At 38.4% G+C, this 22,784-nt stretch overlaps 1 protein-coding gene across 2 annotated transcripts in view; it reads left to right on the top strand.

Moving 5' to 3' along the window:
- LOC123771433 (uncharacterized) overlaps positions 1 to 8,243 on the top strand; it is a 910,720-nt gene extending 902,477 nt beyond the window's left edge. For both annotated transcript variants that reach the window (XM_045763937.2, XM_045763939.2), the window contains exon 27: positions 1,757 to 8,243. In XM_045763937.2, the coding sequence (XP_045619893.1) occupies positions 1,757 to 4,546 (2,790 nt within the window). In that variant the 3' untranslated portion in view covers positions 4,547 to 8,243. The remainder of the gene's footprint in view (positions 1 to 1,756) is intronic.
- Positions 8,244 to 22,784: the final 14,541 nt, after the last annotated feature.

Consider the following 22,784-nt stretch of genomic DNA (forward strand, 5'->3'; position numbering starts at 1 on the left):
CATTGATACCAAAATGAAAGACCTAGGACCAGAATTGAGGTAACAAAGTTGAAAACAGAATACCCATTTTATTGCTCTTTATTAGCGCTCACGGGGGTAACGCTCTGTCACTTTCTCTGTTTGCTGTGGGTAACCTCAGGCTTTTGGACTTTATATTTGCATATACGCCTGTAGGGAATTCTATTGCGAACACTGATACCAAAATGAAAGACCTAGGACGAGAATTGAGATGTCCAGAGTGTAGAGTGTGCACATTTTATTGCTCCTGCGTGCTCCCGTGTAGCACGCTCTCATTTTCTCACTTTCTTGCCAGGCTTTTGGGCTTTATATGCATTTAGTCCTGTAGATAATTTCATTGCGAATATATTGATACCAAATTGAAAGACCTAGGACCAGAATTGAGGTAACAAAGTTGAAAACAGATTACCCATTTTATTGCTCTTTATTAGCGCTCACGGGGGTTAGCGCTCTCTGTCACTTTCTCTGTTTGCTGTGGGTGATACGCTGGACTTTTGGACTTTATATTTGCATATACTCCGGTAGAGAATTCTATTGCGAACTCAATGATACAAAAATGAAAGACCTAGGACGGGAATTGAGATGTCCAAAGTGAAGAGAGTGAAGTGAAGCGAAGAGAGAGCTCTTGCCCGCTCCCGGGTAAGAAACTCTCACTTTCTCGCCGGGCTTTTGGGATTTATATTCATTTAGTCCTGTAGAGGATTCTATTGCGAACACATTGATACCAAATTAAAAAACCTGGGATGAGAATTGAGATGACAAAGTTGAAAAAGTATACACTTTTCAGAATTACTGCTCTCTCTAATGTAATGAGAGGCACTTAGGGTGGCGCGGCGCTCTCTTTCTGGTAACCACAGCCTGTTTTCATCATGTCGACGGGTGGAGATCGCTGCTGTTTTTTATATTATATGCACATAGGCCTGTTGGGAATTCTATTGCAAACACATTGATACCAAAATGAAAGACCTAGGACGAGAATTGAGCTGACAAAACTGAAAAGAGTGAAAACATTTTATCACTCTTGTGCGCTCCCGGGCAACTTTCTCTCACTTTCTTTGTTAGTTGCGGATGGTAAGCCGGGCTTTTGGAGTTTATATGCATTTAGTCCTGTAGAGAATTCTATTGCGAATACGTTGATACCAAATTGAATATCTTAGGGCGACAATTGAGCTGACAAAGTTGAAAAGATTATACACTTTTCAGAATTTAGCACACTCTCCCTCGCACTCCCGCAGAACGCCCAAGCCCACCTGAGGTAGTGGGGAGGTCCCGCGCCCGGTGAGCGAAAGTGTTAGGCAATGCTGTGGTCACAAGCTGAACAGTAGTGCTGTGAGCTCATGCTGAGTGTGCCGATCTTGGTTGCTCACTCAGTACTGAGGCTCTCACACCCGGAAATGTGGCCCACGATTTTTTTTAAAGATGGCGTCTGTTTACAAGAGCCCTGAGGAAGCTGATGTGAACCCCATGTAGCCGCGGGAGTTTTGAATGGAACACTAAAAATATAAATACCCGGAGGCACGTTGCGCACCCCAGACGTGGGCCCGCAGTTAAGGGTTAAATATGATAAATTGATTTGAAGAACCAGATTAATTTTAATCTGTTAAATAAAGAACTGATAAATCAGTGTTGCTCTATACTGTAGAATAATTTAATACCAATGATAACATCACTGATAGTGCAATATCAATGAGAATATTTACGAGACATGATATCACTAATAATAAATATTATTTTTTAGGCTGAATCCACACCTGGACGTGGTACTGAAGAGGGACGTCGGGAGAAACGAGTATACCAGCGCACCATGACTCCCTCCAGCCTGCGTTCAGCTCTTCAGCAGCGTTTAAAGGACAACCTTCAAGCAGCCCATTTAGCTGGCACCATCCGTTCACTGGGGGATGATACTACTGAACAACTGGATGAGGAGGATGAAGAAGAGGAAGCAGAATCAAAAGATGAGAACCGAGAAGACCAAAAATTGTTACCACCATCTATTCCCCGCCATCTTCGTAGGCCTTCACGTGAAGAGGGAAAGTTGGACAAAATAGAAATTGATGCTGAGAATATTGAGACACCACCAGTAACCCGAAGAGCATTTGGAGTGAGAAGTTTTCGCTCACCTTCTGACTCACGCTGGTTAAATTCCAGACAAGAAGAAAGTGAGGATCCTGATGGGCGTAGAGTAGGTCGCCGGTTTCGGACTCTAACAAATGAGGATCGTCACAGCACTTTGGGAGAGAAGAAGTTATTAGAAGGAGAGGTCATTAGGCAGCGTCTCCACTCAGGAGTAGATAGTTCTGAAAATGAAGGCGCTGGTAGTGAGATTGAGGAATGTGGAACAGCACGCCGGTCTCAGCGTTTCAAACGCCTAGCTGACCTTGCTAAGGATGGTGACAGTGAAACAGAGCAGATGCTTGCAAAGCAGAAAGACCATCCAGCATCCATAGTTGATGATGATGGCCTGGGTGATGGACACTTTGAACGCTTTTCATCAATTCGTAAAACACTGAGACATAAAAAGGTGCAAGACAAATTAGAATCCAAGCCAAATGATGATCATATAGAATCTGATGCCCGAAGAGGAGGAAGTATTGGAGTTCCCCAATTAAATTCAACTTGCCCAGAGAGTTCTGGAAAAAGTTCTCGTGTACCTCAGGAACATTTGGCTTGTGAAGAGCCCACTGTAGAAAAAATTCATACCAATATACAACAAGCAGAGACAAGTGATATAACTCGGGAAAGCTATGAGGATAAAGATAGTCGGCTAAAACGATGGCAACATATTAAAGAGACAAAAACTGATAATGAAGAACGTGGAAGCAAGTCTCGAGAAGCAGATTCATGGAAGGATCGTCTTACTCGTCGTTTCAGATCCAGTGTAGAAAAGTATGATGTTCAACGAGCCACAGATGACCACAAGAGTAAGAGTGCAAAAGATGAACTTAAACCACCAACATCTGAACGACTGTATCGAAAAAATAAGGACAGTGTAGCCCGAGGCCTAGAGACTCGAGGTTCCTTTAGAGTCTCTAGTGGTACTAGTGATGCACGGAAAGATCGCAGAGAACGTGCACGAAGTGCTATTGATCCAGCTCAAGTTCGCCAAGCTTTGGACAAGGAAAAGGAGAAAGATAAGAAGCGATCAGTGTTTGGTGATCCATCTAGGGGAGTTGGAAAACTGTTCTCCAAGCTGGAAAGTAAAGAGAGTAAGGAGCCTTCAAGTCTGCGTCGTGGTGATGCAAGAACAAGGTCACTTTTAGATACACGAACTAGAAATCGCATTCGCGGCAACTCCACAATTAAGGATGTTGATGAAGGGTTTGAGGACACTGGTAGCATCAAGTCAGAAACAACAAGCCAAGGAGCATCATCTACAGGTGATGTGCCTGATGCCACTTTAGAAACAACACATGGAGCACCGTCATCAGTTAATAGAAAGAATCACAGTGATCTGAGAGTTGAGAACCGCATTGGAAGTTTGCGGTGTCGACCAGATGAGCGAAATAGTTTAAGTGCCTCTAAAAAAAGTGAGAAATCAGGTTCTCGCTCCAGTCTTCTGTCTTCACGTTCATCATTAACTTCTGCAGCTTCAGTGAACACTGTTCGACCTGCAAAGCCTCCATCAAAGTCACCTAGCACTACCAGCATGATCAGTAATAAATCTGACACAAGTAATCGGGCTCGTGGGAAAATGAATGACTACACTTCTGCACTCAAGAGTTTGACCTTTAAAAGTTTACGAATGAACCGCAGTAATGAGGAGGAATTTGAGACCACTCAAAGTTCGCCTTGCAGTCCTAAGGGTGAGGATGTTCAACCACCATCATTTCCAGATGACCGAACAAGGTCCTCAGGTTCCCTTCACAGTTCTGGAGGAGTCACTCCAAGTCGGCCACTCTCTCGAGCTGACTCTACACGTTCTACTGGCTCCATCAGTAAACAATCAAGTGAAGGTTCTTTTAAACGTGGAACAGTGCCAAATACTAAGTCATCAACACGTATCACCAATAACAACAATAGAGTAAAGCGTCCACTTGCTCCTGCTCAGATTCGCACTCTTGCCACCACTGATAATCGCATTCGAAGTATAAGTGGCTCCAGTGGGTCTCTGCGTAAGTCACCCAGCTCTACGCCAAATTCTTCAGTTAAAGTGAAACGTGGAGATTCTGGAAGCTCAAAGGAAAATCTGTCACGGTCCAATTCTGGCAACAGTAGGGCTGGAGGCACTTCCCGCACCACTTCTCGTTCTACTACTTCAATATCAAAGCCCCTTGCTGATCGTTCAGCTAGCTTCCGCACTTCACCCCCCAAACCGGAATTAGGATCTAGGAGATCTACTGGTAGTACTTCAAATAAGAGTAGCTCCCTAAGAAAAGGAGGAAGTCTTCCAGCATTCATGCGGCCCACCACATCATCATCTTCCAAAGTAAGTGCAACAGATGCTCCACCATCTACCACCCCAATTAAAAAGGTGAAAGTAGTATCTCGCAATATAACACTTTCTACACCTCGACCAATAGTTAAATAATGTATATAAACCAGATAAGCTATGTCGTAATGTCTTGAAAGACAATCCACTTATAGGATACTTGAAATTCACTGGGTAAAGAATATCTTCAAAATTGTGTACCATTAGCCTGTGAAGCTATGCTTTGAAGACAGGCATAAAAAACACTGCATTTGTGATGTGCTTGCCCATGTTAATAAATATGCCAATTATCCTAACTACTGTCTCTTAATGTGAAGTGACCTGTGAAACTGTGTGCCATGATTGTCTTAATGTTATGTTGGTCCCGTCAGCTTCCCGGGTACGATTGAACCTTGCTGTTATTGAAAACTTCATCTGAACTATGTTTTTGACATTATTTTGTGCAGCTACATTATGTAGCAAAATGTTAAGGAAACTAATCCTACCCAAGTTAAATTATCATCCCTTGTATATATCCAAATAAACATAACCCAAGTTAAATTATCATTACTTGTAAATATCCAGATACACTATTGCAAGATTACCATCAAACATTTTGCCTTCACACCCTCTAAATATATAGTACTATATACCTGATGGCATATTGGCTAGGTTCATGTACCTTCATAGTTAAACTAAATGGGTGATGTTTTGCCCATTTTTCTGTAATTACTAATGTAAAAATTACTTACCCCTTCAATACTGTAATTATTTTGGCATAAGTTTTGTTAAGAAAGAGATATGCCAAAATTTATCTATATCTTTGTAATATTTTTACATTAATCATTACAGTATCTCTTGCTATCAATTATGTTTCCTAAATGAACTCTCATAAAGATGTAGAGCTGATTACATTTTGAAATTTATACTGACATAATTTTAGCCAAAAAATGGTAACAGTGTGAGTAATGTAAGATCACACTTTACCCATAGAATTTGGTATGGTAAGTGTGAATAATGCAACCTCACACTCCTCAGTCTGTGATGCATCCCTGTGAAATAATAATCAATATAAGTTTTTAATTAAATGATGTTAAGCTTGGAGAAAATCCAAGTGTGCGCATTAAGCTTGGAGCTAATGAGTACTTAAGGTTAAGTGTATTTACCTGCTACCTTGCCTCTAACCACAGAGGCCCCATTAGCATCATTATTATATTCTATGAATTTGGACTTCATTTATTACCACAATTTGTGTCCTAAGGTTTTACTTAGTCTGGCCCTACAAGTTCAGTGACTAAAACGGTTGTGTGATTTAAATGAAGAATTGCTATGCCTTGTCCAAGTTAATGTACAGTTATAATGTTAATTTATCGGACTAACGGCTTGCTTTATAGTGTTTGTCGCTGTTGCTCCCAAGCTGCTGTGCCTTAATGTTATTGTGTGTCTGTTTGCTCTAACACTATCTTGTATAGCATTTATCTTTAAGGAGATTAATTTTTATACTATGGTCTTAAGCAATACTGTAATTCATGCTTGTAATTTTTGTGTGTTTAGATTTTCTTATGATATTGTCTAAATATTCTGTACATAGAATTTAATATATCAGATAAAGCAAGAATACATTTATCTTCATGAATGTACTTCTGCATAGATATATTTCAAAAATTTGCTTTAAAATCAAAATAATTGCTTTGCCAAGTAGGCTACCCATTCTAACTCAAATAGGCAGTTTAAACTGCCGATTTTTATAATTATTTGTAAATACTGTATAAGCTAATTTACAATTTCTTTCACATATATTTTTAGAATATTCCTTAGGCATTTTATGATTCATGAAGGTGCTTGTAATTTTCATAAACAGTCAGGCTTCTTTGTTATTTTAAGAGTCCATTGTGGCATGCCCAGACCTCAGTCATATAAGTTCCTGGCTGAAGAGGTTGTACTTAAATGAGTGTTTCTGTAATTATCTTGTCCATATGATCCATGTTATATGTTACATAATATTGGTGTGTGTGTGTGTTTATATCTATCCATCTATATACAGTGGCACCTCGACTTATGACAGCCCCTACTTACGAATTTTTTTAATTACAATGTAAATTTTGTCGGAAAATGTGACTTGACTTACGATCTTTGCCTCGACTAACGACTTTGTTGATACGCGTATGGGTCGACCGATTGCGTGGTTCCTGGTGGCATGGCCGACCCCTCCTCAGTTTACCAGAGCTGCCTGCTTAGTGACGATCATGCTTGTAAAGAATTTCATTATTTTTGTGCTTTTTTGTTTTTTGAACATAAAAGTACTTATTATATATCATGCCATGTGTCCCAAGAAAGTCAATGGTAAGGTTCAACCTAAGAAAACACATATGAGGATGACCATAGAGGAAAAACAAGAGATCATTCATAAACATGAAAATGGTATAAAGGTTGTTGATGTAGAGTAGAGAATGTCCCTTCTTCATTTATTTAGAAATTGTGTGCAGTAAGGGAAGAATTGCAAAGTTTTGATGAAAAGTGTCACCCAAATCAAGCTGTAGCTGGCCATTGTGTTAACCTTTTTAATGTCAATGTGAGGTAACACTTCAGACAAGTGTTACAATGTAGGGAAAACAAGTGTCACTAGACAGGTTTTTATTGAGAAAAACAAGCAGTGAGTCACAAGCAGGTCCTAGTGGTATGCAGGCAAAACGTGCCAGAGTGTGTACCCCAGAGAAGTCATCACTGCCTGATGTTATAATGGAACAGGACTCCCCTTCCAAACACTAACACCTCTCCTCCTCCCCCTCCTCACCATCTTTCATATGCCAACAAGAGTCCTCATTCAAGGTGAGATATACATACAGTACTGTATTGTAGCTAGTACAAAAGGAGTGTTATTCACTATAAAATGGATTTTTAAATTAATATTTTTGGGGTGTGGAACGGATTAATTCAATTTACATTATTTCTTATGGGAAAATTTGTTTCGACTTACAAATTTTGACTTACGACTTGTCTCTGGAAACGTATTAAATTCATAAATCGAGGCCCCACTGTATATATAAACACAATGTTTTTGTCTGAACAACTTTATATCTGCAGACATTAAATTTGTTCACATATTAGATAGTTATTTATAATAAACGGCAACTGACCTCAGATTACACTATTAACTACAGAACTTCAGGAAACAAATTGTTGACAAATATTAACTTCATGCAAACTTTACCATCTCATGAAAAACAGGTGAACATAGATCTTACATTCAAAATATACTGGGTCATAAAGAATGGTCCATATTAATTTTCTGCCAAAGTTGATCACCTGGAAAAGGTTTGAAATTAAGAGTCAGAAAGCATGAATGTAGTTGGGTCATCTAGAAATTTTGCTCTGCACACTAAAAGTATATATTTAGATGTATAAAAACAGTAAAAACTGACACATGCATTTCTTATTTACTGTGTAAACATTGTTGTATGTATAAAAGTTATCCATGATTCATTGAACAACTTTGAGTCAGTTTTCATTGAAGAATATTTATTAATAGTGTGGGTATCAGGGTATTCCCCCCTATGCTCCTACTCATTATTCTCTATATACACTACCAATAATTCAGTAACTAAATCAAACCACTGTAAACAAATATATTCATACCTATTTGAATATATTTGATGCTTTACTTCTGTTCAGTCAGGTCTTAACACATTTGTATTTATTTTACAAGGTACTAATGTTATTTAACCTTAGCAGTTAACTTGAATTATCTTTTTTATATGCAATTTCAGAGTTAATGTAACTATATACATTTTTAGAATACAATAAACTATTACTTTGACGCACGTTTATTTAAATTGTCCCCATTACTACATTGTTCATTATTATAAATTTAAATATTTGCATATTTTATGATGAGTAAATCAGTACAAATTCTTGTTTTTTTATAAATGGCTTAATTCAAATTCAAATGTTTATTCAGGTAAAGTACATACATACAAGGTGTGACACAAAACATTGATGGATTTATAGATAGAGCTAGTATATACAATGCCTAAAGCCACTATTACGCAAAGCGTTTTGGGCAGGAAAAGCACTAAAGACAAACTTAATACTAATTGCGATTAAAGTACAAATTGTCTTGAGAAAATAAAAAAATAAAAAAGGGGAACATGGCAGAAAAATAGCAAACATACAATTTGGTCGACAAACAGCATTGTTTAAAATAGCAGAAATGGGTTGACATTTTAGGGGTAAGGTAGGTCAAGATTGGCATTACAGTTCAGCATTTTATTATTTATTTATTTATTTATTTATTTATTTATTTATTTATTTATATACAAGAAGGTACATTGGGATTGTGAGGATACATAGCATAGTAATTACATTCTTGTAAAGCCACTAGTACGTGCAGCGTTTCGGGCAGGTCCTTAATCAAAGAAACTTATAAGTAGGTAAATACCTGCAAAATTTATAATAATAATAATAATAATAATTTTTATTTAGGCAAAGGTACATACATAAAGAGATTTTACAAAGTTTGTTGGCTTTATAGATAGAGCTAGTACATACAATGCCTAAAGCCACTATTACGCAAAGCGTTTCGGGCAGGAAAAAAACACTACTGACTAAAGCTTAAAACTAATGGGTAAAAAGAAAAAAATGCGTTGAGTACAAATAAAAAAAGAGGTAAAAGAGGGGGGAACATTGTTGAAAAAAACAGCACAAATAAAATTACAAATTATTACAGAAAATTACATTAAAACAGCGTTGATTTGAAAAAAAAAAAAAAACATACATGGGTTGACAATAGAGGGGAAAGGTAGGTTACAGGGAATTTATTAGGTATAGCTTCGTTTTTAACTTAAACTGGTTGAGAGAGGTACTGTCTTTAACATGGTTGGGAAGGTCATTCCACATTCTGGGCCCCTTGATTTGTAGAGCATTTCTGGTTTGATTAAGTCGTACTCTAGGAATATCAAAACTGTATTTATTTCTGGTGTGGTGCTCATGGGTTCTGTTACAACCTTCTATGAAGCTTTTGAGATCAGGATTGGCATTACAGTTTAGCGTTTTATATATGTATAATACACATGAGAGAATGTGCAGTGACTTAATGTCTAACATATTCAGGGATTTGAGTAGGGGTACCGAGTGATGTCTGGGGCCAGAATTGGATATTGTCCTAATAGCAGCTTTGTGTTGAGTAATTAGAGGACGTAAGTGATTTTGGGTAGTAGAGCCCCAAGCACAAATACCATAGTTGAGATATGGATAGATAAGGGAGTAATAGAGAGTCACCAGGGCAGGGCGTGGTACATAATATCTAATCTTAGAAAGAATGCCCACCGTTTTTGAAACTTTTTTTGATATGTTTAGAATGTGTCCCTGGAAATTCAGCTTGTGGTCAATGAGAATGCCAAGGAATTTGCCATCTAATTTGTTACAAATTTGGGTATTGTTTATTTTGAGATTTATTTGATTAGAGGATTTATTGCCAAACAGAATATAGAAAGTTTTGTCAATGTTAAGGGTGAGTTTGTTGGCAGTTAGCCACAGATGGACTTTATTTAGCTCAGTATTTACTGTGGCATTTAGAGCAAGGGGATCAGGACTGGAGTAAATGAAGGTTGTGTCGTCAGCAAATAGGATTGGTTTGAGGTGTTGGGAGGCATTTGGAAGGTCATTAATGTAGATGAGAAAGAGGAGAGGGCCAAGTATGCTGCCCTGGGGAACACCAATGTTGATGGGTAGGGTGGGAGAAATTGTATTATTCACAGAAACACATTGGAGTCTGTCAGTAAGGTAGGATTTGAGGTATTGTAGGGAGTGTCCTCTGACTCCATAATGATGTAATTTAAGAAGAAGGTTTTGGTGGTTGACAGTATCGAAAGCTTTACGCAGGTCCACAAATAACCCAACAGGGAACTCATTTTTATCAAGAGCTGTATGAATCGAGTTAAGCATACTAATAAGTGCATCGTTAGTGCTTTTTTTGGGCCTGAAGCCATATTGGCAAGGGCTAAGAATATTGAGTTTGGCTAGATATGAGTAAAGCTGCTTATAGATTAGTTTTTCAAAAATTTTTGACAAGTTTGGCAGGATTGATATAGGTCTGTAGTTGTTAACATCTGTGAGATCACCACATTTGTGGACAGGCGTTACTCTCGCTTTTTTAGAATATCTGGAAAGGTTTGGAGTTCAAGTGACTTGTTGAAGAGCAAAGCAATAGCAGGGGCTAAAGATCTGGAGGCTTTTTTGTAGATTAAAGTTGGTATCTCCTCAAGGGCACCAGACTTGGTTTTAAGGGAAAGGATTATCTCATTGACGTCAATGGAATTAATAGGCTTTAGGTACAGAGACTGGGGATAGTTCCCTGTAAGATAGTCCTTAATGTCAGTACTGAAGATGGAATATCATTAGCAAGGGATGAACCAATGGAAGAGAAGAACCTATTGAACTCAATAGCAGAATCAGAGGCTGAAAGCTGACCATCGTTATTAGACAGGAGAGTCGGTTTGTTATTTAAAGACTTCTTTGATCCCAATATTTGTGAAATTGTTCTCCATGTTTGTTTAATGTTGCTCTTTATTTGGGTAAATTTATCTTCGTAGTATTTAGTTTTGGCTCGTCTAATTATCTTAGATAGCAATAATGAGTAATTCTTTGAGAATTCTTTGGAGACAATTCCTAACCTATACTTTTTCTCAAGGTCATGTTTTTATTAATAGATTTAAGTATTCCCTTTGTAAGCCAGGGATTGTTAAGCCTTTTGGTTATGACTTGTTTTGTAAGCATAGGACAGTGGGTATTATAAAGGGGTATATAAAAATACCAGTGGGTATATAAAAATGATAACAGTTACATAGCATGAAAACATAAAAGATGAGAGAAAAATTGTAGGTATATTAAAGCACATAGGTAGCTCAGAATGACTGCAATGACAGCTTGAATGGTAGTTTAACAAAACTTAGCAGGCACAATACAGCACATAAAAGAAGACAGCAATGAACACAATGATAAAGTTGTTTGGATTAAGTACATAAAGATTGGGAGATTGGGTAACACTAGATACTGAGCAAATTTAAAGCTCAGTGTAGGAAACTACGAAGATGAAATTAGGTACTTTTTGTTTATGTTTTTAAACGAGGCAAAAGTTTGATAGCTTTTCCATTCACTAGGGAATGAGTTCCATAGACTAGGTCCCTTAATTTGCATAGAGTGTTTACACAGATTAAGTTTGACCCTGAGGATATCAAATACTAATAATATATATATTATAATAATACAAATACTAATAATACAAATACAAAGCAGCATATTTGGCCCTCTCCTCTTTCTCATCTACATTAATGACCTTCCAAATGCCTCCCAACATCTCAAACCAATTCTATTTGCTGACGACACGACCTTCATTTACTCCAGTCCTGACCCCCTTGCTCTAAATGTCACAGTGAATACTGAGCTAAATAAAGTCCATCTCTGGGTAACTGCCAACAAACTCGCCCTCAATATTGACAAAACTTTCTATATTTTGATTGGCAATAAATCCTCAAATCAAATAAATCTCAGGATTAACAATCCCCAAATTTGTAACAAAGTAGATGGCAAATTCCTTGGCGTTCTCATTGACCCAAGCTGAATTTCCAGGGACACATTCTAAATATATCAAAAAAAGTTTCAAAAACTGTTGGCATTCTTTCTAAGATCAGATATTATGTACCTCTCCCTGCCCTGGTGACACTCTATTATTCTCTCATCTATCCTTATCTCCACTAAGGTATTTGTGCTTGGGGTTCTACTACCCAAAATCATTTACGTCCTCTAATTACTCAACACAAAGCTGCTATTAGGGCACTATCTCACTCTGACCCCCAGACATCACTCGGTACCCTTACTCAAATCTCTGAATATGTTAGATATTAAGTCCCTGCACATCCTTTCATATGTATTTTATGTATATAAAACGCTGAACTGTAATGTCACTCCTGACCTTAAAAGCTTCCTAGAAGGTTGTAACAGATCCCATGAGCACCACACCAGAAACAAATACCTATTTGATATTCCAAGAGTACGACTTAGTCAAACTAGAAATGCTTTACAAATCAAGGAACCTCGAATATGGAATGACCTTCCCAATTATGTTAAAGACTGTACCTCTCCCAACCAGTTTAAGATAAAAACTAAGTACTACCTAATTAACTCAATGTAACCTACCTCACCCCCAAAATGTCAACCCATGTCTTCTATTTTAAACTGTTTAAATGGCTGTTTTGTTGATCAAATTGTATTTTCGTTTTTTTTCTGCCATGTTTCCCCCCTTTTTTTCCATTTTTTTCTTACTTTTTCTCAACACAATTTATACTTTAATCTCAATTAGTATTAAGTTTTAGTCTTTGTGTTTTTCCTGCCCGAAACGCTTTGCGTAATAGTGATTTTAGGCATTGTGTGTACTAGCTCTATCTATAAATCCATCAACTTTTGTATCTTACCTTGTATGTATGTTCTTTACCTAAATAAAAATTTGTATTTGTATTTGTAAGAGATATTTATTTCTGGTGTGGTGATAATGGGTCCTATTACATCTGTCCAGGGAGAGTTTTCTATTTCCTTAACAGCATGAACTCCTGTATGCTAATCCCCACAATAATAATAATAATAATAATAATAATAATCTTTATTTAGGTAAGGTACATACATAAAGAGATTTACAAAGTTTGTTGGCTTTATAGATAGAGCTAGTACATACAATGCCTAAAGCCACTATTACGCAAAGCGTTTCGGGCAGGAAAAACATTAATGACTACAGCTTAAAACTAATGGGTAAAAAGAAAAGATGTGATGAGTACATATAAAAAATAGAGGTAAAAGAGGGGGGAACATTGTTGAAAAAGCAGCACAAATACAATTACAAATTATTACAGAAAATTACATTCAAACAGCGTTGATTTGAAAAACAAAAAAACAAAAAATATACATGGGTTGACAACAGGGGGGTAAGGTGGGTTACATGGAATTTATTAGGTATAGCTTCGTTTTTAACTTAAACTGGTTGAGAGAGGTACAGTCTTTAACATGGTTGGGAAGGTCATTCCACATTCTGGGCCCCTTGATTTGTAGAGCATTTCTGGTTTGATTTAGTCGTACTCTAGGAATATCAAAACTGTATTTATTTCTGGTGTGATGCTCATGGGTTCTGATACAACCTTCTATGAAGCTTTTGAGATCAGGATTGGCATTATAGTTTAGCGTTTTATATATGTATAATACACATGAGAGAATGTGCAGTGACTTAATGTCTAACATATTCAGAGATTTAAGTAGGGGTACCGAGTGATGTCTGGGGCCAGAATTGGATATTGTCCTAATAGCAGCTTTGTGTTGAGTAATTAGAGGACGTAAGTGATTTTGGGTAGTAGAGCCCCAAGCACAAATACCATAGTTGAGATATGGATAGATAAGGGAGTAATAGAGAGTCACCAGGGCAGGGCGTGGTACATAATATCTGATCTTAGAAAGAATGCCCACAGTTTTTGAAACTTTTTTTGATATGTTTAGAATGTGTCCAGTTACGAGTCCTGAGCGCTATCCACCGGGCTACAAGGCCCCCTCGTAGCGTGTGTGTGTGTATATATATATATATATATATATATATATATATATATATATATATATATATATATATATATATATATATATATATATATATATATATATATATATATATATATATATATATATATATATATATATATATATCACACTTTTAAAAAAAGATAGACTGCTTGCCTGTTGTCTGTGGTAAGTGAGAAGGAGGAACACATAAAACACAAAGTATGAACAATGAAACTTTAATATATACTTTAAACATAAATAAAAATAAAGACAAATCTCGGGGAAATGAATAGTGCAATTAAATAACCAAGATAAATACAAAAACAATGTGAGATAAAATAGTAAATGGTAAAATGGTGCTGAGAATATTGGCTATGGCTGAGACCTCCCTTAATATACAAAAGCCAGAGATATGGCATATAGTTTAGTATGCCAGAGAGAGATGTCAACTCTTAGAGCACAAAGAATATTCTGAAGTTGATGGCTGGTCCAGGCTCAGACATCGACTCAGGTAGATGGCGCAGAGGTGCAGTGTGCAGGTGTGCGGTCGGCGAGTCACCAATCAGGAGCAGGCAGGCTGGGATGGGTAGTTGGCTGGTTGACGACGAGCCGGCGTGGATGGTGTGTGGAGTTGGGGGTTTAGGGTACGTTTGCCTCCTGGTCAAAACGTTTTGTGCTACTGGTGAACGTATCTTGAATGTAGCATCTTATAAGTTCATCTTATAAGTTAGCAGTTCAATCTTTTCTTCAAAAAACTCTTAGCCTTTATAATACCCACTGTCCTATGCTTACAAAACAAGTCACAACCAAAAGGCTTAACAATCCCTGGCTTACAAAGGGAATACTTAAATCTATTAATAAAAAACATGACCTTGAGAAGAAGTATAGGTTAGGAATTGTCTCCAAAGAATTCTCAAAGAATTACTCATTATTGCTATCTAAGATAATTAGACGAGCCAAAAGTAAATTCTACGAAGATAAATTTACCCAAATAAAGAGCAACATTAAACAAACTTGGAGAACAATTTCACAAATATTGGGATCAAAGAAGTCTATAAATAACAAACCGACTCTCCTGTCTAATAACGATGGTCAGCTTTCAGCCTCTGATTCTGCTATTGAGTTCAATAGGTTCTTCTCTTCCATTGGTTCATCCCTTGCTAATGATATTCCATCTTCCAGTACTGACATTAAGGACTATCTTACAGGTAACTATCCACAGTCTCTGTACCTAAAGCCTATTAATTCCACTGACGTCAATGAGATAATCCTTTCCCTTAAAACCAAGTCTGGTGCCCTTGAGGAGATACCAACTTTAATCTACAAAAAAGCCTCCAGATCTTTAGCCCCTGCTATTGCTTTGCTCTTCAACAAGTCACTTGAACTCCAAACCTTTCCAGATATTCTAAAAAAAGCGAGAGTAACGCCTGTCAACAAATGTGGTGATCTCACAGATGTTAACAACTACAGACCTATATCAATCCTGCCAAACTTGTCAAAAAATTTTGAAAAACTAATCTATAAGCAGCTTTACTCATATCTAGCCAAACTCAATATACTTAGCCCTTGCCAATATGGCTTCAGGCCCAAAAAAAGCACTAACGATGCACTTATTAGTATGCTTAACTCGATTCATACAGCTCTTGATCAAAATGAGTTCCCTGTTGGGTTATTTGTGGACCTGCGTAAAGCTTTCGATACTGTCAACCACCAAAACCTTCTTCTTAAATTACATCATTATGGTGTCAGAGGACACTCCCTACAATACCTCAAATCCTTACTGACAGGCTCCAATGTGTTTCTGTGAATAATACAATTTCTCCCACCCTACCCATCAACATTGGTGTTCCCCAGGGCAGCATACTTGGCCCTCTCCTCTTTCTCATCTACATTAATGACCTTCCAAATGCCTCCCAACACCTCAAACCAATTCTATTTGCTGACGACACAACCTTCATTTACTCCAGTCCTGATCCCCTTGCTCTAAATGCCACAGTAAATACTGAGCTTAATAAAGTCCATCTGTGGCTAACTGCCAACAAACTCACCCTTAACATTGACAAAACTTTCTATATTCTGTTTGGCAATAAATCCTCTAATCAAATAAATCTCAAAATAAACAATACCCAAATTTGTAACAAATTAGATGGCACATTCCTTGGCATTCTCATCGACCACAAGCTGAATTTCCAGGGACACATTCTAAACATATCAAAAAAAGTTTCAAAAACTGTGGGCATTCTTTCTAAGATCAGATATTATGTACCACGCCCTGCCCTGGTGACTCTCTATTACTCCCTTATCTATCCATATCTCAACTATTAATTAACCCCCTGTCAACTAGTGGGGCTAGGTTTCCTAAGTCTCATTGTTTCATTTTCTGACTTAATTTTTAACTTACTCTTAACTAGTCATTTACTGAAATTATTTAATTGAGTGCATTATAGTTCTTCAGGTCTTATTAATTATACAGTCATAACTGAATTATTTATAGTTAATAATCATTAGCTTAAATTTGCCTATGCTTATTATTCAACTTTTCTTTAACTTCATTTATTACCTAGGTTGCCTAGCCTCGCCATGCTCCCTTACTCCATTGTACCCCTGGCTTTGCCTGCATCTCAAATTGCAAATTGTTTCTTACAGTGTACCTGAGAGTACTTGTAAGCAATCTACCTCATTTTTCATTTTTGCTCAATTTGTTTTTGTATTGCTTAGTCTTGTTTATATTTTTGTTTTGTATTTCTATATCTTGTGTTTTGTATAGTCCATGTTTATATGTTTTTTCCTTAATCTCATTTATTACCTAGGTTGCCTAGCCTAGCCATACTCCCTTACTTCATTGTACCCCTGTAAGCCCCTTTTGTGTTTGTTTTGTACAGTCTTGTGTACATTTTTTTCCCTATTTTATAGCTTATTTCTACCTTGTAATTTGCCTTTCTTTCCTTGTTTTTTCTGCAATCAGCTTTTTTTATGCAGACAAGTATAGACCCAGAACTTAACCTCTTATCCACTATCTATGACAATTATCACTTTAATGATCTAAATTGCAGATATTTTGCAGCACATGATGTAAACAATGTATTAACTCATAATCACAATATCTCTGTAATCAATTTGAACGTTAGATCCCTAGGTAAACATTTCGATGATGTTAGTGCCTTGATTGAAGCTATTGACAACAAATTCTCTTTTATTATACTTACTGAAACATGGTTGAAAGAGGATACTACTCAGCTCTTTAACATGCCTAACTACTCAGCAATTCACAACTGTCGTCAACTTCAGAGAGGTGGTGGCACTGCTCTTTACTACCACCAAGAACTAACATGCTTAAAAGAAATTAGAACCAGAGACTGCTATGGGGAGTATATCTTCGCCAGCTTCAGAGTCAAGGGTGCCGAGTCTGTCCTGTCTGTGGGTGCAGTTTATAGAATTCCTAACACTGATGTGTCCGAATTCAACTCAAACCTTAGAAATCTAATACTTGATAACAGACTGAACAAAAACCACCTAATTATCGCAGGGGACTTTAATATTGACCTCCGCGAGCCTGAACACCCTACTGCTGTTAGCTTCCTCAACTGTATGAATTCCTGCTTCCTCATACCCTTAATCACTAGACCTACTAGAATCACTGATAGCACTGCCACGACGCTAGATCACATCTGGACAAACATAACCTCTCCGCTTACTTCAGGTATAATCACCGATAGCACTACAGACCATTACCCCACATTTCTTTTAACTAACATTAGCAAACCACCTCTTGAGTCAAGAGAGATACGTTTTAGACTACACAATGAAACTGCTATAGACAATTTTATAACTGCTGCTGATAATGTCAACTGGGAGTCCGAGTTAGGTAACATAGTGGATATCAACCTAGCAGTGCAATCTTTTCTTCAAAAAGCTCTTAGCCTTTATAATACCCACTGTCCTATGCTTACAAAACAAGTCACAACCAAAAGGCTTAACAATCCCTGGCTTACAAAGGGAATACTTAAATCTATTAATAAAAAACATGACCTTGAGAAGAAGTATAGGTTAGGAATTGTCTCCAAAGAATTCTCAAAGAATTACTCATTATTGCTGTCTAAGATAATTAGACGAGCCAAAACTAAATACTACGAAGATAAATTTACCCAAATAAAGAGCAACATTAAACAAACTTGGGGCATTCTTTCTAAGATCAGATATTATGTACCACGCCCTTTTTTTTCTTTTTTTTCAAATCAATGCTGTTTGAATGTAATTTTCTGTAATAATTTGTAATTGTATTTGTGCTGCTTTTTCAACAATGTTCCCCCCTCTTTTACCTCTATTTTTATTTGTACTCAACACATCTTATTCTTTTTACCCATTAGTTTTAAGCGTTAGTCATTAATGTTTTCAATTTCACAAATATTGGGATCAAAGAAGTCTTTAAATAACAAACCGACTCTCCTGTCTAATAACGATGGTCAGCTTTCAGCCTCTGATTCTGCTATTGAGTTCAATAGGTTCTTCTCTTCCATTGGTTCATCCCTTGCAAATGATATTTCATCTTCCAGTACTGACATTAAGGACTATCTTACAGGTAACTATCCGCAGTCTCTGTACCTAAAGCCTATTAATTCCACTGACATCAATGAGATAATCCTTTCCCTTAAAACCAAGTCTGGTGCCCTTGAGGAGATACCAACTTTAATTTACAAAAAAGCCTCCAGATCTTTAGCCCCTGCTATTGCTTTGCTCTTCAACAAGTCACTTGAACTCCAAACCTTCCCAGATATTCTAAAAAAAGCGAGAGTAACGCCTGTCCACAAATGTGGTGATCACACAGATGTTAACAACTACAGACCTATATCTATCCTGCCAAACTTGTCAAAAAATTTTGAAAAACTAATCTATAAGCAGCTTTACTCATATCTAGCCAAACTCAATATACTTAGCCCTTGCCAATATGGCTTCAGACCCAAAAAAAGCACTAACGATGCACTTATTAGTATGCTTAACGCGATTCATACAGCTCTTGATAAAAATGAGTTCCCTGTTGGGTTGTTTGTGGACCTGCGTAAAGCTTTTGATACTGTCAACCACCAAAACCTTCTTCTTAAATTACATCATTATGGAGTCAGAGGACACTCCCTACAATACCTCAAATCCTACCTTACTGACAGGCTCCAATACGTTTCTGTGAATAATACAATTTCTCCCACCCTACCCATCAACATTGGTGTTCCCCAGGGCAGCATACTTGGCCCTCTCCTCTTTCTCATCTACATTAATGACCTTCCAAATGCCTCCCAACACCTCAAACCAATTCTATTTGCTGACGACACAACCTTCATTTACTCCAGTCCTGATCCCCTTGCTCTAAATGCCACAGTAAATACTGAGCTAAATAAAGTCCATCTGTGGCTAACTGCCAACAAACTCACCCTTAACATTGACAAAACTTGCTATATTCTGTTTGGCAATAAATCCTCTAATCAAATAAATCTCAAAATAAACAATACCCAAATTTGTAACAAATTAGATGGCAAATTCCTTGGCATTCTCATTGACCACAAGCTGAATTTCCAGGGACACATTCTAAACATATCAAAAAAAGTTTCAAAAACTGTGGGCATTCTTTCTAAGATCAGATATTATGTACCACGCCCTGCCCTGGTGACTCCCTATTACTCCCTTATCTATCCATATCTCATCTATGGTATTTGTGCTTGGGGCTCTACTACCCAAAATCACTTACGTCCTCTAATTACTCAACACAAAGCTGCTATTAGGACAATATCCAATTCTGGCCCCAGACATCACTCGGTACCCCTACTCAAATCTCTGAATATGTTAGACATTAAGTCACTGCACATTCTCTCATGTGTATTATACATATATAAAACGCTAAACTATAATGCCAATCCTGATCTCAAAAGCTTCATAGAAGGTTGTAACAGAACCCATGAGCACCACACCAGAAATAAATACAGTTTTGATATTCCTAGAGTACGACTTAATCAAACTAGAAATGCTCTACAAATCAAGGGGCCCAGAATGTGGAATGTCCTTCCCAACCATGTTAAAGACTGTACCTCTCTCAACCAGTTTAAGTTAAAAACGAAGCTATACCTAATAAATTCCCTGTAACCTACCTTACCCTTCTATTGTCAACCAATGTCTGTTTTTCTTTAAAGAGCGCTGTTTGTCGACATAATTGTATTTGTGCTGCTTTTTCATCTTTGTTTTCATTTCTTGTTTTCATTCTACTCATTATGCTCAATTAGTATTAAGTTTGTCATTTAAGTTTATCATGCCCGAAACGCTTTGCGTAATAGTGGCTTTAGGCATTGTATGTACTAGCTCTACCTATAAGTCAACCAATCCTTGTAAAAATTTATTGTATGTATGTACCTTACCTAAATAAAATTGTATTGTATTGAATTGTATTGTGTACTATGGTATTTGTGCTTGGGGCTCTACTACCCAAAATCACTTACGTCCTCTAATTACTCAACACAAAGCTGCTATTAGGACAATATCCAATTCTGGCCCCAGACATCACTCGGTACCCCTACTCAAATCTCTGAATATGTTAGACATTAAGTCACTGCACATTCTCTCATGTGTATTATACATATATAAAACGCTAAACTGTAATGCCAATCCTGATCTCAAAAGCTTCATAGAAGGTTGTAACAGAACCCATGAGCACCACACCAGAAATAAATACAGTTTTGATATTCCTAGAGTACGACTTAATCAAACCAGAAATGCTCTACGACATTAAGATACTATATATATATTTGGTCGAATATACAGGAGTACACCGGTGATACTTTGGTGTGAGTTGAGTGCACTGAGCGTCGGTACAGTATCTCGCAAGTGTCTGCTCTAGACCACACTTGAAAGTAGACTAGCCAATGTTCGCTACACCGCTGCTTATATGCTCGGGCAACACCTCACCGTGTTGCCCAGGCAACGCCTCACCTCATTCATCTCCAAAGGTTGACAGGAATATTAACAATGCATTTGGAGCGAGTATATTATTGGGATAATCTACTCGCTACAGAACTCCCCCTCCCAGGGGATGAAAGGGAAAATACTTGATCAAGGAACTTAGCTGGTCGGCGAATTGTACGCCCTGCTCGCGTTACATAACCATCAAAGTTAACTTCCTCCTCTTCGCTGATGTCATCTAACTGGGGTCGTAGGGTGGGAGGTCGCACAGGATCGTCCGTCGTCGCAGGATCAGGTTGTGGTGCGGCTGGTAACTGGGGTTGTAGGGTGAGAGGTCGTACAGAATCGTCCGTTGTCGTAGGTGGCGGTGCTGCTGGTAACTGTGGTAGAAAAGTGAACTGCGTAGTCGGCGGATGTGTCTCTGGAGGGATGTCTGGGGCAGCGTCACAGTGTGCTGGTTTAAGGCGATCGATGGAGATGTTTATCCGCTGTCCTCGGCGTTCAATGGTGAAGAACTTCGGTGTTCGAGAAACCACTTTAAATGGTCCTTCGTAAGGTAGAGCGCGTCGAACAGCGTCGACTCTTACAAACACGTGTTCAGTTGTGTGGAGCTCATGAGGCACATATGTAGCACGAGTTGTCGGTTGGCGTGGTGGTGTAGGCCGAATGTTTGTCATGGCCGCCCGTAATTTCTGGACAAAAGTGGGGTCTGGGGGTGTGATAAGTGGCGTTGGGGTTAAGAATTCGCCCGGAAGCCGCAGGCTAGATCCGTATACTAAGTCTGCTGCCGAGAATCCACTGCCCTCCTTCGTGGCCGAACGGATGCCAAGCAAGACTAATGGAAGGTTGTCGATCCAATCATCAGGGCGTGCTTGAGCTCTTAGGGCAGCTTTTAGTTGTCTATGAAAGCGTTCTACCATTCCGTTCGACTCAGGGTGGTATGCTGTGGTTCGGTTATGTGTGGTGCCGAGGAATTCCATAAGTTCCTTCCATAGATATGATTCGAACTGTCGTCCTTGGTCGGTGATGATGACAGAGGGGCTGCCAAAACGGGCGACCCATCCAGAGAGGAAAGCCTGGACCACTGACTCGGCTGAGATGTTGATTAATGGGATTGCTTCCGGCCATCTGGAGAATCGATCGATGCAGGTGAGTAGATAAGAATATCCTCTTGCCGACGGTAATGGTCCAACGATGTCTACATGCACCACCTCGAAACGGTCAGAAGGTAACGGAAACTGTTGAAGAGGGCTCTTTGTGTGACGATGTGTTTTCGCTCGCTGGCACTGGAGACATGAGCGAGTCCATCGTCGAACATCGGCATTGATTCCTGGCCATACAACACGCTCCGTTAGTAGTTTCTGGGAAGCACGTACTCCTGGGTGTGCTAGGGAGTGAAATACTGAGAACGTTTTCCAGCGAAACTGGGCAGGAATGTAGGGCCTAAGTGCTCCCGTCCGTGAGGTGTCACAGATTATCCTTCCGCCACCTTCCATGGGAATCTCGATGAACCGGAGAGCTGTGTCAGATGTTCGTAATCGCTGCAGATCAGGGTCTTCCCGTTGGGCCTTACTGATTACACAATAGTCCACCTGAGCTGGGTTTGTCACGACGTGGTTTATGGTGGGTCGAGACAGTGCATCGGCTATGACATTATTAGTTCCTTTGACATGACGGATATCCGAGGTAAATTGGGAAATAAATCCCAGGTGGTTGGCTACTCGAGGAGAGTGAGCATCACCCTTGGCCGCCAGCGCATAAGTGAGAGGTTTGTGGTCTGTGAGGATGTGGAAGTTCCGCCCCTCGAGAAAGTGCCGGAAATGTTGTA

The sequence above is a fragment of the Procambarus clarkii genome, chromosome 76 (genome assembly GCF_040958095.1).
Source record: "Procambarus clarkii isolate CNS0578487 chromosome 76, FALCON_Pclarkii_2.0, whole genome shotgun sequence".
NCBI lineage: Eukaryota > Metazoa > Arthropoda > Malacostraca > Decapoda > Cambaridae > Procambarus > Procambarus clarkii.